This window comes from Boleophthalmus pectinirostris, unplaced genomic scaffold (genome assembly GCF_026225935.1).
Source record: "Boleophthalmus pectinirostris isolate CB_2022bp ecotype Guang Dong unplaced genomic scaffold, ASM2622593v1 HiC_scaffold_16, whole genome shotgun sequence".
NCBI classification, from domain to species: Eukaryota; Metazoa; Chordata; class Actinopteri; order Gobiiformes; family Gobiidae; genus Boleophthalmus; species Boleophthalmus pectinirostris.
Genome location: NW_026571095.1, coordinates 21,267,409 through 21,283,490, shown reverse-complemented (window position 1 = coordinate 21,283,490; position 16,082 = coordinate 21,267,409). Strand labels below are relative to the sequence as shown.

At 36.9% G+C, this 16,082-nt stretch overlaps 2 protein-coding genes across 3 annotated transcripts; both read right to left on the bottom strand.

The window, feature by feature from the left end:
- Positions 1-189: 189 nt before the first annotated feature.
- Positions 190-3,402, bottom strand: LOC110164174 (protein THEM6-like). The gene is given in 5 exon segments (XM_055152192.1): positions 190-1,110; positions 1,693-2,124; positions 2,126-2,174; positions 2,176-2,199; positions 3,289-3,402. Coding segments are annotated over 4 exon segments (609 nt in total). The 5' UTR covers positions 2,196-2,199; positions 3,289-3,402; the 3' UTR covers positions 190-1,002.
- Positions 3,403-4,167: 765 nt separating this feature from the next.
- LOC110164178 (protein THEM6-like) lies at positions 4,168-9,073 on the bottom strand. Of its 2 annotated transcripts, none has more exons than XM_020929215.2 (3): positions 8,994-9,073; positions 5,664-6,173; positions 4,168-4,704 (listed from the first exon to the last, which is right to left on the bottom strand). In XM_020929215.2, the coding sequence occupies exons 2-3, from the start codon at positions 6,165-6,167 to the stop codon at positions 4,597-4,599; spliced, it is 612 nt and encodes a 203-aa protein (XP_020784874.1). In that variant the 5' UTR covers positions 6,168-6,173; positions 8,994-9,073; the 3' UTR covers positions 4,168-4,596. The 2 variants fall into 2 exon arrangements, with proteins under 2 accessions (XP_020784874.1, XP_055008166.1); XM_055152191.1 differs by lacking the exon at positions 8,994-9,073 and adding an exon at positions 8,629-8,804.
- Positions 9,074-16,082: the final 7,009 nt, after the last annotated feature.

Genomic DNA, 16,082 nt, shown 5'->3' with positions numbered 1-16,082 from the left:
TTTACACTAAACAGTAAGTTACATGCTTTTATGTTAATGACTTACTAGAAATTCACAAATGTTTACCCTTGTCTACTGTACTGTATTTTTGGATAAAATAACTGTCTGACTGTAGACACAGACCAAGTAACAAGGTGGTGTGTTTTCTGTACAAGTTATAATGATTATATAGTACAAACCACTCATTACTGTTGTCAGAATGCATTTATTTTGAAATGCATATTGATAATAAACACAAGACATCCTATAGCTGCTATGATACATAAAACATCTCAATAAATTATGAATAATTTAGGATGACATGACAAGAAATGTTAAGTGCTGTTGATAAATAACATTACGACACGACATCTTTAACATAAACATACATTACTTTGGTCATCAACTTAAGTTTTGATGCATTAAAGGGAAGGATTTCAGTGCTGATATATTTCTCTTCATCTAACAAGCTCTTTACATGCAGAAAATAGGAAGCGACCCACCCTTTAAAAATCTAAACTTATGCAAAAAATAAACTGGCTCAAGTATCAGTCCATTTTGAATAATCTTCTATGTTGTGCAAACTTCTGACAGTCAAGATAAAATAGCTGTCTCACCACTTATACTATTATAGTAGTTTTCAAGTATTCGTTTTCTTATAATGACTACGGTAGCTGTTGGTAAAATGTAATGTGTTACTTATAAGCCCCTAAACTAAAGATAGTAGTCAGGCACAAAATATTTCAAAACATGCACTGATGTAGATGGACTTGATACGTTTTTACATGCTGCTAAAACTATTGAGAGTCTAAAGCTGGTCAAGAACAGTGCAACCTACAAGAATACCTTCTTGAATATAACTCAATAATGTACCCTTCTGCTCCCATATCATAAAATAGAAAAATACATTGTCAGCAGGATTTTCTCAGAGGAATAAATAAAGACTCTATTGTTTGTGCATCTACATGTGCGTGCCAGAAATAATAAGGTAATACTACTTTAAGGTCTCAAACAGTAGCAGTGTCACTTGTTTTTGTTCTCCAGTCCACTCTCTGCTCTCAGGGCCTGGCTGCTGGCTGTAATATAGTTGATCCAATGTTTAAGGTCCTCAGGAAACTCAGGACATTCAATCTAATGAAAAAGAAACATAAAATCAATCAATACCTATGTAACAAGTTAAAAACATTATTATTATGGTATAGCCAACATAAAACTGTTAAGACACATCATTTTGAAATACTAGTAAACAATAATAACATTAAAAGACTAAAAAGAATAGAAAGAAATCATATGTTTATATTTCTAATGTAATACCACTTATACCAAATTACATAATTGTTGAGCGTACTAATCCTGTTTAATATTAACAGGACTTCGGATCAACATTATAAGGATTGGTATTTATTTCACAACAATTTTAGGTGAACTAGTTTATTTTTCCATATCTTTGGATTTGTTTACTGACTGTTCTTACATACAACCAGTTACTTAACCCTCTTCAAGCACTGCCAGACTCAAACTGACAATATAGCACCATGCTTTGAGTGTTCTTGTTCCCAGGTCATGTACTGATGGTAAATAAACTTCTCCATAGACATCGAGTTTCCTGACTCTGGGCTACTTTTATTACTTCCACAACACACAATAATTACATAGTGTTTAGGTTTGCCTTTGTGCTTAGGTGCATAGTACTGTATCTAATTTAGTGCTCACCTTTTTCTTGCAGACATACTCAATAATCTCCTCTGGACTGCTGCTCACCACATTCTGCCTGCAGAGCATTATGGCTGACACAAAGCCATCCTTTTTGGAAACGAACCGCTGCTCCAAGTAAAACGCCTTATCGTCCCAACCCAGCACTTTGGTCCGGATCGAAAAGGCTTCACGAAAATTCAAGGATCGCCTATACCTTATAGTAGAGGCCCCTACCACCATTTTGGCCCCTAGTTTACGCGACGCAGTGAAGAAGCCATTTCTTACATAATGGTGAAATCTTGCAAAGTCACACTCCCTCAAGTATCGGGAGTTGTTCATGTGACCCAAGTAGTCCAAGTCATGAGTAGTGACCAGGCCATCCACGGTTTGTTGGGCTAAAATGTCAGAGACACCAGGCTGAAAGCAGGCCTCCAAAAACACCTGCACCCCCCCGAAGGAAGTACCACACATCCAGACTGCAGAAGAGCAGCAGGAGGGCACACCACCAGGAGCAGCAGCATCTCTCTGCAACAAAACACAAAGATTTATTAATTATTATTTAGTAAAATACAACATACAACATTAAAAACAACTCAAAAGCAAAAATTAAAACACAAATATTCAAACTGTTGAAGACTATATACGGTAACCAGAATGGTCAACAAGAGCCTCCTCTCCATCACAAGATTGATAAATCATAAATAAATAGTATCTTAATTCAGCACAGTTAGCAGGACCAGTAACATACTGGTCAATCTAAAATCCTGCATTTTGAGAAGTTAAAAGTATATTATAGTCAGTCAGTAACTTAGTACACTACATACAAATTCAATATGCTTTTAATAGTTAAGTTTATCATACAATTTAATATAAAAGTCTTGAAAAATGAAGTTGCAATTGAAGTTCAATTAGAAAACTATTTATAATAGTGACACTGAAAGATCACAATAAATCTTTCTTCACTAAAAGACTTATTGCCAAATATTGCCAAATGTCAAGGCATCGTATACATCTTACAGGGAAAGTTGTCTTATCTACTTTGCCTCGTCTCGATTTCTTGTGGTGACTGTAATGTAGCGCTGGGTTTCAGATGAAATCACAACATTTGGTAGGCCAATAGCATTTAATACAGACAGTGGGCAAATAAAATGAATATTGTTAAAGTGCAGTTTTTATTGTAATGCAAGTGAATGGGTCTAATATATGATAGAAAACAACATGTTTAACATGAATGAATTTATCTCATGGCAAAGCACAATGTACTCAACTGATACTTCTACTACTACTACTACTACTGCAATAACATTATCTGAGGGTGTGAAGTGACTGTAGACTTTGTTCTGTCTGAAGCTCTACTATTAATCAACTTGCATTATAATCTGAGCTTTATTTTAACACACTGTGACCAGAAACAGTTTAGTTGGAACTACAATAGGTGAGAAGATTTGTGCTGTTAAACAAGCCTCATACATAAAATTAAAATCACAAGCTTTTTTTTTTTTTTTTTCACATAAACAGGAGCATGAATTCTTGATTAAACGCTCCTGAAAATTGAGTTTTTTTCTTTCAGTCTTAAAACTTTTTGAATGTTTACTAAAGTGTGCATTGTGTCACCATGGCAACAGCTGAACATTTCTCCATACAGATCCATGTAAAAAGCCCCCAGCATGATGTCACTGTAAAGTATCAATAGGGAAACCCCATCTGGCAGTGTGGCATCATCACTTTCTAAAATGTGAAAAAGCACCAATATTAGACACAGTTGACCTTATCAATGTCATTTTAAAAGCATTATCTGCAACTACTCCAAAAGTAGACAAATGTAGAATAGAAATAGAATAGCTATATACGGCACTCTGCAAGTAAATAGACCAAGCACGCAGTCGTTCTTCTTGATATTTAGAGCTTTCTGGCCTTAGCATCATAAACCTGGCGATGCTTCACGTTAGCTTAGCCCGATGCTATCCTGGCTGTCACCTGGCCTTGGAAACGCAAACACTAAAACTATCAAAAAACGACATATATGTGAAGGATTTAATAATCACTACATGCTAACCAAAATAATAAAAGAAATGCAACACATAATTGCATATCTGCCTTGCTGATTACTTACAGATTGTCCGGGAAAGTGCGAAACCATGGGACAAGCTTCAACTTGGAAGATACCGGCAGAATGAATGAACTTCCGCATTGGGGCAAACACGTGACTGGCTGCACTGGACGAGAACGGTGCACGGATCTATTATAATTATGGTTGGTGATGAAAAACCATAGACTGTACAGGCTATGTGCAAAACAGAGCAATAAAAAGTACTGCAAAAAGAGAGAAGGAAAACCCTGAACCTTTTATTATTTTGTAAGATGAAAAAATGATTAAGTATTACAAACAAAACAAAAATATATCTGAATATTGAAGTGGTATAAATACGATTAACACTTTTTAACAATTTTGGTTGTTTGGTAGTAAAAACAAGAATGCAGTTTTGTATCATTTATTATTTATTGCTATCAACAACAGCACCAAGGCACAAGTAGGCTTTTCCATTTTAAATAAGATACATACTTCACATCACTTACATCTATTTTAACACAAATTTAACCTAACTTCTTTTCACAATTTTAGTGCATAACGTATTGAATGTTACCAAGTGTATGTACCAAATGTACCAAATGTACACCAAGCAGACTGCAGCAGTAGTATTAAGGCTAGGATAAATTTTCATCACTGAATACTTTGTATTAAAGTAGAAAAATACAGTATTTTATGTGGTTTTGTAAACATCAAACTTACTGTATTAAACCTTATACGTTGTTGTTCATGTCAGTAGTGCATTTAAATGACTGTACCTATTATTGCACTGAAAGCAGATGATACAGCTTTTCTTTACCCATGGGACTTTAACAAGAGAAGATTAACAGTCTTCATTTGTTCTTATCGTCCAGTCCACTCTCAGCTCTGAGGGCCTGGCTGCTGGCCGAGATGAAGTTCACCCAGTGCTGAAGATCCTCTGGGAACTCAGGGACCTCAACCTGTGGAGGAAAACACCACACAAGCTGTGACCAGGCATCATTCAGTTGAAGCAGAGGATGAATTAACTTACTAACCCACTAACAGGCTCTTAGAGAAGTAGTTTATTTTAGGAATATATTTATTTTAATACAACAAGCCAGTATGACCTCCTCCATTAAAACAACCTCCTCATTTCTAGAGATGTAACAATAATCAAAATATCGTGATATCGTATCATCAAAAGTCTCACAATAATACCATGGGCTCTCACAATATATTGAATTACAAGTTCCTTTGCTTAAATCAATTTTTTATAGTGGCAACAGCTAATAAACATCAGGAACTACATATCTCATGATTCATTTCAGCACAGACAACATGAAGAAATATGTTTTATACTTGGGATTATGACGGAAAAAATTCACACCAAAATCTTCTCAGGGTATTTTAAAAGCAAAAAAAGTGTCCTGTCTACAATTATATTAACCTCTCCAAAATATCGCAATACATATCGTACCGTGAAATGCATATCGTGATAATATCATACCAAGAGATTTGGATATCGTTACATCTCTACTCATTTCCAGTTCTAACATTCTGTAACATAAACTTTTTTTTCATTCACAATTTCTGGTTTTACGGAGAGTTTAAATGTAGAAATGTTTGTTTGTCTTTAGGCTGTGGCATCATCTGTAAAGTGAGATATTCTGAAAGGCCAAATTAAAATGGAAGTACAAGAGTTGGAGTAGAATTAGTTAATAGTAATAGCAGTAACAGAAGTAGCAGCACTAGCTGGTAGTAGTAGTAGCAGCAGCAGTAGCAAAAGCATCAGTAATAGTAGTATCAAAAAAAGGTTGGCAGTGAAAAATAATAGTCAATATCCAACTTCCAGCTCAATTTTCAAAAGTGAATGTATTAAAGAAGGATTTATTGTGCTTTCTGAAAATAAATAAATAAATGTAATAGTGTCTCATCTTACCTTCCTCTTGCACAGATGTTGCATGATCTGGTCAGGAGTGCTGCGTATGACTGACTGTTTGCAGTACATGACAGCACACACCAGTCCATCTTTAGTCGACACAAATCTCTGCTCCAGGTAGAAGGCCTTGTCGTCCCACGTCACAATCCGACTCCTCAGCTCGTACCCTTCTCCGACACACAACGCCCTCCTGTAGCGAATAGTATTAGCCCCCACCACCATAGAGGCCCTTAGAGCTCGCACAGCTTTGAACACACCATTTCGAGTGTACAGGGAGAACCGGGCAAAGTCACATTCTCTGAGATAGCGAGCGTTGTTCATATGACACATGTCGATGTCATTGAATGTGACGCGGCCCGAGACAATCTGCTCCGCCGTGATGTCGAAAACTGGAGGCTGGAACCAGGCTTTGAGGATGACCACACCGGCCCGCAGGAAGTACCACACATCCATACAGGAGAAGAGAGCCAGCAAGGCCCCCAGCAGCCACAGCACCCACCACATCCCAGCCTGAAGAAAAGGACAAATAAATTTAGGAGTTTATCTCTAATAAATTAGTCGAGAATAGTTAATAGCTGCTATCTGTATGTGTTTCATAATTCCATGCATCAATACTTGAATTAATAATAAATTAGCATCTAGATTTTATACTACATTTAGTACTGATCACAAATTGATATTTTTTATATACAATGAGCTTTATACCAGGAGATGAATACAATAGTCGGCTCCTTTGAACTACTCGGATCTAAATTTTTATAGAATCTTTCTGATTTGTATGTATTTTTATACTGGTTAATGCTGAACCAACGCAATAATCAGCACGAGTGAGAGCTTTGGGCACAAAATAACATATTTGGCATCATAACTGTTACTTTCTAAAAATATTATTATTGTTGTGCAAAGTTTTTAGGCTATGCGTAATTTTAATGAATAAACATACTCCCAGTTTCAGTTTGAACCATTTCTTAGCCTTGGTCATTTCTCTCTGCGATTATTTTGTCGTTATATTGGCTTCTGTCATATAGCCTAAGTCAGGGGTGGGCAAACATTTTGGTTCAGGGGCCATATAGGGCTCTAAAAATTGACTGAAGGGCCGGAGAGGAGGCAGAACGTGTTAAGAGCCCGGCTCCATTGCACTCGTATTTACGCTCATGTAGAACGTATTTGACACTACGCGCTGCAACTTCTGGAGACGCAGAAGTTTCAGAACGCATGAGGAGTGAATGAAGTCTGCTCCACCGCACACCACATGAAAGCATTACTAAATAAAGCAGTGTCTACTCCACGGAGTCTTATCATGCGTGCATTCAACAAAATAGGATTACCTCTGCTGTACATAGTTGGTATTAATTTCAAGATAGCGTCTGAATCCTTACTGATTTTACTTTATCACCATATGGAAGGAGACAATGCCCCTTTATATCTTGAACACTTCTACCTCCATCATGGTCTGAATACGCCGCGCAAAAGAATACTTTCCCATAAAGCATTGCGGCCAACATAATGCACCTCCCCTTAATGTATATATGTAGTGCGCCATCTACTGGGAAACGCGGGAAATGCAGGAAAAATAAAACAGTAACAAGGTTTATTATTGTAATTTATTCCAGTTCGCCGAACCTGAATAAATTACTTTAATTATACTATACGTTCGGCGAACTTGAATAAATTATTGTAATTTATTCAGGTTCGCCGAACTTGAATAAATGACAATAATAAACCTTGTTAATGTTTTATTTTTCCTGCATTTCCGGCGTTTCCCAGTAGATGGCGCACTATTTATACATTGAGGGGCGGTGCATTATGTTGGCCGCAATGCTTTATGGGAAAGTATTCTTTCAGGCGGCGTATTTGGACCATAAGTCAGGTAGAAGTGTTCAAGATATAAAGCTGCACTAGTTCAGCTTGTATTTGCTTCAGAGAAAAGTCTGAACATTTAATTTCAGAATTTCAGTTCTGAATAGTACAGGCTAATGAGAACTTCAACTCAGGAGTTCTATTCATTAATACTCGAATTGTGTTAAGCGGGGCAAATTTTCTGGCTCGCGGGCCACATAAGGGTACTAAAGTTTGACTGAAGGGCCGGACAGGAGACAGGACGTAACTTGATAAGAGCTTAGATTCAATCTATGCACAATCACATTTAACTAAGATTTCAAACGCGTGCTACACAATTTCATCTCTGCTGTGAAAGTTTCAGAACACATAAAGCCATTAAGACCTGTTCCACTGCACACCACGAGTGAAAGTATAATATCGTGAGTTCACCGTTTTCAAATATGACTGATAACAGCCCATTAACAAAGCTCACGCCGATTAACCACAAACACACACCTGTGAGTGTGACAAATCCTGACGCGGAAATGTTGTACACGTTAATGATTACGAATCGGAAGACATAAGTTTTTTTTATATTAATTTTTACCAACTCAAATAAGAAGCAGTGCAGTCTTATATCTTAAGCACCAACTACTTCACTCATGGTCTGAATAACTCCTGTAAGAACACTTTCCCATAAAGCATTGCGGCCAACCTAATGCACCGCCCCTCAATGTATATATAGTGCGCCATCTACTGGGAAACGCTGGAAATGCATGACAAATAAAACATCAACAAGGTTTATTATTGTAATTTATTCCAGTTCGGCGGGCCGGATTAAAAGGTTTAAAGGGCCGCATACGGCCCCCGGGCCGTAGTTTGCCCACCCCTGGCCTAAGTAATAGTAAAAGTTTGAATAGCTCTTTGAAATGAACAGATCCAAAAGATTCAGATCCCCTAAAAGAGCCAAAGAACCATCCCTGCAAAAAAAAAAAGTCATAGTCAACGTGAAGGCTATATAATTCTACATTTAATTCCAAAGCTACAGAATCTATAATAGTCTGGACAAGGGGGGAAATAACATTATTGGGTTATTGTGAGAAAGGCATCTTGAACCCAGTCACTGATACAAAACAGTGATTACCCTTTCAGATAGTTTCGACTTCAAAGCGTGAGGACATGAACAGGTTTGACAGGAAAATCTTCAAGTGTGGTGAGGATTCCCCTTTTCAGCGCACTGTGGTAAAAATCTAAATGCAATACATGAATTCTTGGAAAAGAGTGCATGAAACTAATTAAAATGAATGAAGTGCATCTGACAAAAGCTAGGCTAAAAGTGATTGCCATTTCATTCAAGAAAGGAGATAGCCACAGTCTTTCAGCAGTCTCACGTTTTCCAAACAAAACATTACGACTATTGAATACAAACGCTGGCAAACTGTATTAACTATAAATCCTACAAATAAAATGCCACTGGCTCTTATAAATCCAGACTAAACTTGGACTTACCTGTTGTATGGACACTAGTTAGCTGCAAATGACTTGACTCAGCGACATCGCACACCAGGCGGTCCTAACGAGTGTTTCCGGTTCTACTTCAAAATAAAAGTCTGGGCAAATTTTATCAAGTGCACCAAAACCATGGATCTATTAAAATAACCAAAACTGACTATGTTATTAAAAGTATCGTCTGCGTCAATTTATTTATCTATTTTATCACTGCAGCAGAACTATGGGACTCTATGGTCAAATGCCAACAATGAAAATGTAATTAGGCCCATATCATTCTTCTTCTTTTTTGTAATTAGTTATTCATTTTTTTTATTGCTCATGCTATTATTTTGTTGGCATCAATAAAAATAAAAATAAAATTCAGAAAATTAACATAAATACATATTCCAACCATTATTTACCTAGTCTTTGATGCATGAACAAAAGGAACAGGAAGAAGATAAATCTTATCAATCTTGCTCCTTTCACAGATAAATAAATAAATAAATAAATACAACATTTCTTTCATAATCAGTCCTCATTCCAAAAACTAAACCAAGTCACCAATGAGCCATATGTATGTTACAATATCTCTCAATACAATACATTTCATTAACATTAACATTTTCCTTAGCCACATAGTCCATCATTCATCCTCATTTTATCCTTGTACATTTTCTTAAATTTATAAATACTAGTACAACATTTAAAATCATGAATTAACACAAGAAGCATTTCTGTTTTAATGTCATTCTCGAGAATACAGTGTGGAAAAAATATTGTCTTCTATGGTCACAGTCCTCCGAGACAAACATAAAAAGATTTTGTAGAGCTTTGGAAAAATGTCTTTGTTTGGCTCTCCACGGAATTAATAAAATCTTAAGATCAACCAAGTCTTTAAACATTAGTTGATTAGACTTAACAAACAGATGAGTGGTGTGCTCTCTGAAACTCCTTTGTTTGATTCATATTGCTCTTTTTTGCAGCAGGAACAAAGGTCTTATGATACTTTCTGTTTTATTAAAAAGACCATACTATAGTCAGAGTCATTCAGTAATTTATTTAATCTTCATGTGGTTAAATTCAATAGATTTCTTTTTTTTCTGTTTTCAAATCAGAGTCACCTCTGCCCTGATCTGACCTGTAACTTGGCCTGTTGTCTGTTACCTGCTTGTCTTCATGGAATTAGACCATTTCAGACTGTGGAACATTCCAAGAAAAGCAATTTAGACAAGCGGTAGTCCACAAGAGAGTGTAGTCTACCAAAAAGATCAACATAAGATTTTTTAAACATTTTCCTCCATTATGTAGCTTTTATGTTGCATTTAAGATGTTGGCTCTGAACTTTTTTAATGAATCTACCTGATGACACATTCTTGAAAATGAATCCACCAACACACCAGGACAAATCTTTATTTCTCTGTTTTTCCATAAAAGGCCTACAGTTAAACCAACCCACCCTGTAAATCCACTTGTCACTTCACTCTGGGCGGGGGGACTGGCTGGATAAACCTGTTCAAATACTCTGTCTCAGCCTCCTCCTGTTTCTCTTTACGCATTTGACTTGAGCTAACTTTAAGCACCGTTTTCGTTGAAGATAAATGTTCCTTTGGCTTGTATAGTGGTATTGCCTCTTTATGATGACCGCTTTTAGCTGTCGTCAATTCTTCATTAGCAAGTCCCATTTCACATATATTTGAAGCCGTATCCGAGCTCTTCTTTGTGCTACCATGTGTTGAAGTCAATGAATTATACCCAGGAGTCATATTTTGCAGCCCATTTGATGCTTTCGACCTTTCTCCAGAACAATCGCTGCTTTTATCATCTTTATTGCCCTCATAAGTACTTTGAGGAAAAATGGTTGAAGATTCTGTATTGTTCTTTCTTGACCCTTGACCCCCCAGGCATTGCTTCCTCTCCATTTGAGGGGACAAATTACTCTCCGTGCGTTTGTTGTTGAAGCTGCCGTGAGGTGCTAAATGTGTTTTATGGATTGCCGAGTTTTTCTGGGGCTTTATAGCAAAATTAGAGGTATCAGTCTGGGTGGTACTGCATGGATTATGGTTCTCAAGAGAAGAAATACAGCCTCTGTGCCTTATTGGTGAACTGCTTGGCCGTGATGATGAGGTAAGGTTGTTAGATTTTGAAGGTGTAGTTACTCTTGGTTCAGTGATGGCTGTTGGGCAGTGGGTTTTAGAGGAGGAGGAGATGACTGTTGGTTTGCGTGAGTTCAATGCCCTTTCAGGAGGAGGGCCAGTTGGAGGCTTTGGTTGGGTGAATGTTGTGTGATCCGAATACTTGTGGTCCCTTCTGGGGGATGGAGCACTAAATACTTGAGGCTGAGAAGAAGAGACTGATTCCAATCTAAAGGAAAATAGACAAAATAAAAAATGGTAAATGGTCACATTTTCATATTTTCACATTTTTCCACCTTCAAGGCAGTCAAAACACTTTAAATCAAGGAATCACTCGCCCATTCACACACACTGCCGACCTCCAAATCAGATCAACACTCAGCTACTATTACCTCAGAAAAGTGAAATATTTTCCATAGACAACACCAACTAACTATTTTTATTCAAAAAATGTTGCAGTTTTTAGCTGCCTTTTTCTTTTGGTATTATCTATAATACTAACTATTAGCTGCTCAAATAAATAAATGAATCATCAGGACTAAAGGTGCACTGTGCAACTTTTTTACTGGGGGGATCTACTTATCTATGTCTTAGGAGATGTTTTTGATCTGTCTGGCACTTATCTTCCTTACATTTATTCCATTACAGCTCTTTTTACTGATCACGTTCCAAAGATCTAACCTGACAGTTTTATTCCATACAATGAAACATTCCAGGCAATGCAAAAGCATCTCCATGAAGACGAGCAGGAAGGTTTTATTAATTGCACAGCTTAGAGTAATGCAGCTCATATGATAAATCATTGTATACATGAAAGTACATTTTAGTTTAATTCAGTTTAAGCATGCATTATCACTAATGAGGTGACACATAAAACATATTTTATAAACACATTATAATTTTAAAATATTACATTCTCAGTTACATTCTCAGACATATATAGTAGATTTGGTAAGGTTTACTTCAAAATAAATATTGTAAGGAAATTATACTGACCTGTGTGTGCGTTTCAGCTCTTTTAAGGATGAAGTGTATGGGACGGGGCACTGTGTTAAATCCCTCTGAATGGCTTCTCTGAGCTCTTTCAAATCTAAACACAATAAGAAACACCATATTGACAAAAACATAGAAAACAACTTTTTTGGCGCTCCAACATTGTTTCACCACTAGATGGCAGCAATGTCAAATGTTGCTGAAAAGACTCACCTCCAAGAGTGGGTTCTGCTGGTTTCAAAACCCTCTGCTGACTCTTCATCCAAATATTTTTCTGGAGCAAAATGATAGAGAAGAAAGCAGTTTATTTTAATCCCATTGGAGTCTGCCATATGTTTTTAATGGCACCAGCCAGTAAACAGAAGGTATAATGTAATGTAAAAGAACCTAGAAAGCAAAAAGACAGGTAGGAAAATCATTAATAATAAGAAAGGAAAATACAAGTGTGTAGCCACTAAACTACTGAGCATAAGCGTTCCTCAATACTGAAACCTCTGGCTTCAGACACACTTCAAAATTACAGCAATGTAAGTGTGTTTTAGTAATCATGTAATACCCAGAGGACCATATGGGTTGTATTTAGAGTCTCATCATCATAACATATTTGAAACACTTTTTTGTGAGTTGATTGAATTCAACAATATTTTACAGATGTGATTTAACCTCATCACCATAACAGATTTGTTATTGTGACGAGGTTAAATGCCTCAATTTCCCATGCCAGTTTTTAATCACAGAGGCGTCTTGTATTGTATCGTGTCACTCTAAGCTACATTAGATAGGTATTTTTGGTTTATTATTCCGAGTGGAACCCAAACATGGGTCTCCAAGGTATCCCAAACACCCTGAAATAGGTCTGAATGAGTTTTTGCATGAGGTTTGCATCCACAAAAACTCAAATGACTTTTAAAAATGCATATAAAATACTGAAGTTTCTTTGTATGTGTTTTGTCTGAAATGTATATTAAGTTATATTATTAAAAAATGTTAGTTTTCAGAATGTGATGTCCTTGGTGATCATGTCTTTATTTGAAGGGACAATGTAGAGGGACATTAAGCTCTTAAAAAAACACATTCTGGTGCAGATTATAACTGAACAGCTAGTTTCCATCTGCAGTCCCTGATTTACAAAAATAAATTATACTGTGCAATCACATTCAGTCAACAGTAAGAACAATTCACCCTGACCACTCTCTGACCCAAACACACTCACACGTCATCCCACATGCACAATACAACCACACACCTCAGAAAAACATTAGGTATTTACAAAATCACGAATTTCATCTTACAAGATAGCCTACCATTTCTACATTTCACGATAACATCAGTCCATAGCTTACAAAAAAACATACAATATACCATACATATATACACCAATATAATATATCCACAGAAAAAAATACATAGTTTGTTTGGCTTTTAGATAATTTGGGAGATTTTTCCACTTTTTATTGTATTATAAGAGAAGGCTGTTTGTGCAAATGAGGTTTTGTTATGTCCATTCCTCCCACTAGATGGAGTCATGAGCTGTCGCCTGTATTGTGCTGTAGCATTAGTCAGTATATTATGATGTTATACCCCAGTCATATAGATTCCCAAATCAATAGCCTTTGTGGTGGTTCCAAGCCCAGATCAATGGGGATAATATTGAATGTAATATCATATTGAACACTCACTAAATTGCATAGACGTTAGATCATAGAAATGCTGGAGATAACATCTGATTGCTGCATTTAGCCTTAAGTGCACACAGTAAACCTAAATGAGCAACAATCTCACACTTCCACTACAATTACCCATGAAAACCCCAGTAGAGAATCGCTATAATCACGGATGCAACACTATACATATCTTGACGTGTTCTCGCCTGGTGCAAAATACCTGATTGCCTTCACAGCAAAGGGAAAAACCTGTACAGAATAACTCATGACAGATTGTGTGCTGCACGGAAAATCTAATTGATTTGAGATGCGAAAAAGATGTGAGTTGGGAAATACACATACTTTTCTAATTAACAACCGAAAACGAAATTCTTTTCCCAGTACTGAGTTAAGTTTAGCCCCACATTGTTCTGTTTGAAATAATAGTCCGAAGGTTATGGCTTGAATTTAGAAGCTTCTGGCTGGAATTTGTGTAAAGTTTCAAGCCGGGATGTTTAGCAATAATTTAATCTGTGAAACTGTTGGAGTTAGACACTTTATTGCTTATCATTACATAACAGACCTAATGCCTTGGTGGAGTGCTGTACTACATCCATAATAAACATTAAAAAAGACATAAAAACAATTAACAACTGTTCATCAAGACAGAACAGGTAATCTTAAATGAGTGAGCATGGGGGGCTAATCAAACAGAGAATAAATGATTTCAAATTATCAATGAAACGTTTTTTTTTTTAATCAAGAGTCGACATGCAGCCAATTATCTGTCAGTCAAATCAAGTGCATTGGAGTTCACATTATAGAGGAATAAAACTTTTGAATTAACAGGCACCGATCAAAGCATGTTTCTGTTCATGAAATAATAATAATTTGATAATTGCGTGGGTTTTTATTACAAAAATGTATTGAATCAGATTAGACAACCCTACTAACATACAGTATGGGGCTGGGCGATACAGCAATGATTTTGCCCTTTTATTGATCCATTGCAAAAGGACTGCAAGGATCAACATCAAAATTCAACTATGACTTTTTAAGCGACCTTAAGACACTAAATGACCAACCATCCAACTTTAAAGCTGCATTGTGTAACTTTTCTGGTGAAGGATCCATCAAATCCTTTTCTCCGTGGAGGTATTATTGCTTTGTCTGGAATGTTTCACTGTATGGCATTATTCCTTTCTATCTTCATGGAGACCAAACCAGACCAAGTTACATTACAGGCAGAGCAACGACATATTCATAAAAACAAGAAGGTGATGGACCCACGACGAAAAGGTTACATAGTGCATCTTTAAAGCCCGTACACATGCACAGACTGCTTTGGACAGATCAGAGCTAGTTTCACATGTGTTCTGCAGCTCTACATCTGCTGTGTAACCCACTCGCTCTGTGCTTTTCTCATAATGCCCGGCGAGCGTGTGAGAGTCGCCCTTCTGTGGCTCTGAAATGCAAACATACTGTGTACCAGAAGCCATTTGAGTGACTGGGAGCAGGGCAATCTCACTCTGCAGCACTTCACAGCTCTTGGCCAGACCAATGGAAAAAATGGACTTAAGCTAAACTAGCCCTGGATTTGGGGTTGTGTATGTGGGGGCGGGTGATCGTGACATTGTGGCAACTTTAATCTGTACACTCACTTCATGGAGACTTTTTTGATTCATCAGCTTCTCATGAAGTAAATCCTTCAATATTACATAAACAACATGGATGAAAACACATAAATGTATACATGTATGGATTCATTTATCTTATAATTGGACTGTACAACTTTTCTGATAAAGAGCCCGCCACCTGCTTCTGTCCATGGAGACACTATTGCTTTGTCTGGAATGTTCCACAGTATCGCATTAAATGTATCTCAACACCTTGAAAAGCATGCATTCCTACTTTGAGCAGGCTTGTCTCGCTACAAATCTGACCTGTAACTTGGTCTGGTAGCATCTCCCGCTTGTCACCATGGCAACAGATAAGTTGAATGCTATATTGTGGAACATTTCAAGCAAACAAATAAGATCTGCATAGATAAAAGACGGTCCTTCAGCAAAGTTACATCCTTAAGGTAGATGATAGTTATTACGGTTAAGGTTAGGATCAGTCTCCAGGAAATTAATGAAGTAAATGCACTGTCAACAGTTTGTGTATTTGTGTTTGTGTGTTTGTGTGTGTGTGTTTGTGTGCGTGTGTGTGTGTGTGTGTGAGTGAGAGAGAGAGAGAGAGAGAGAGAGAGAGAGAGAGAGAGACGATGGAAAATTAACAAAACTACATCGGGCAAGCCAGGGAATTTTCAACTTTAAGAGAGCAACTAAAGTGTG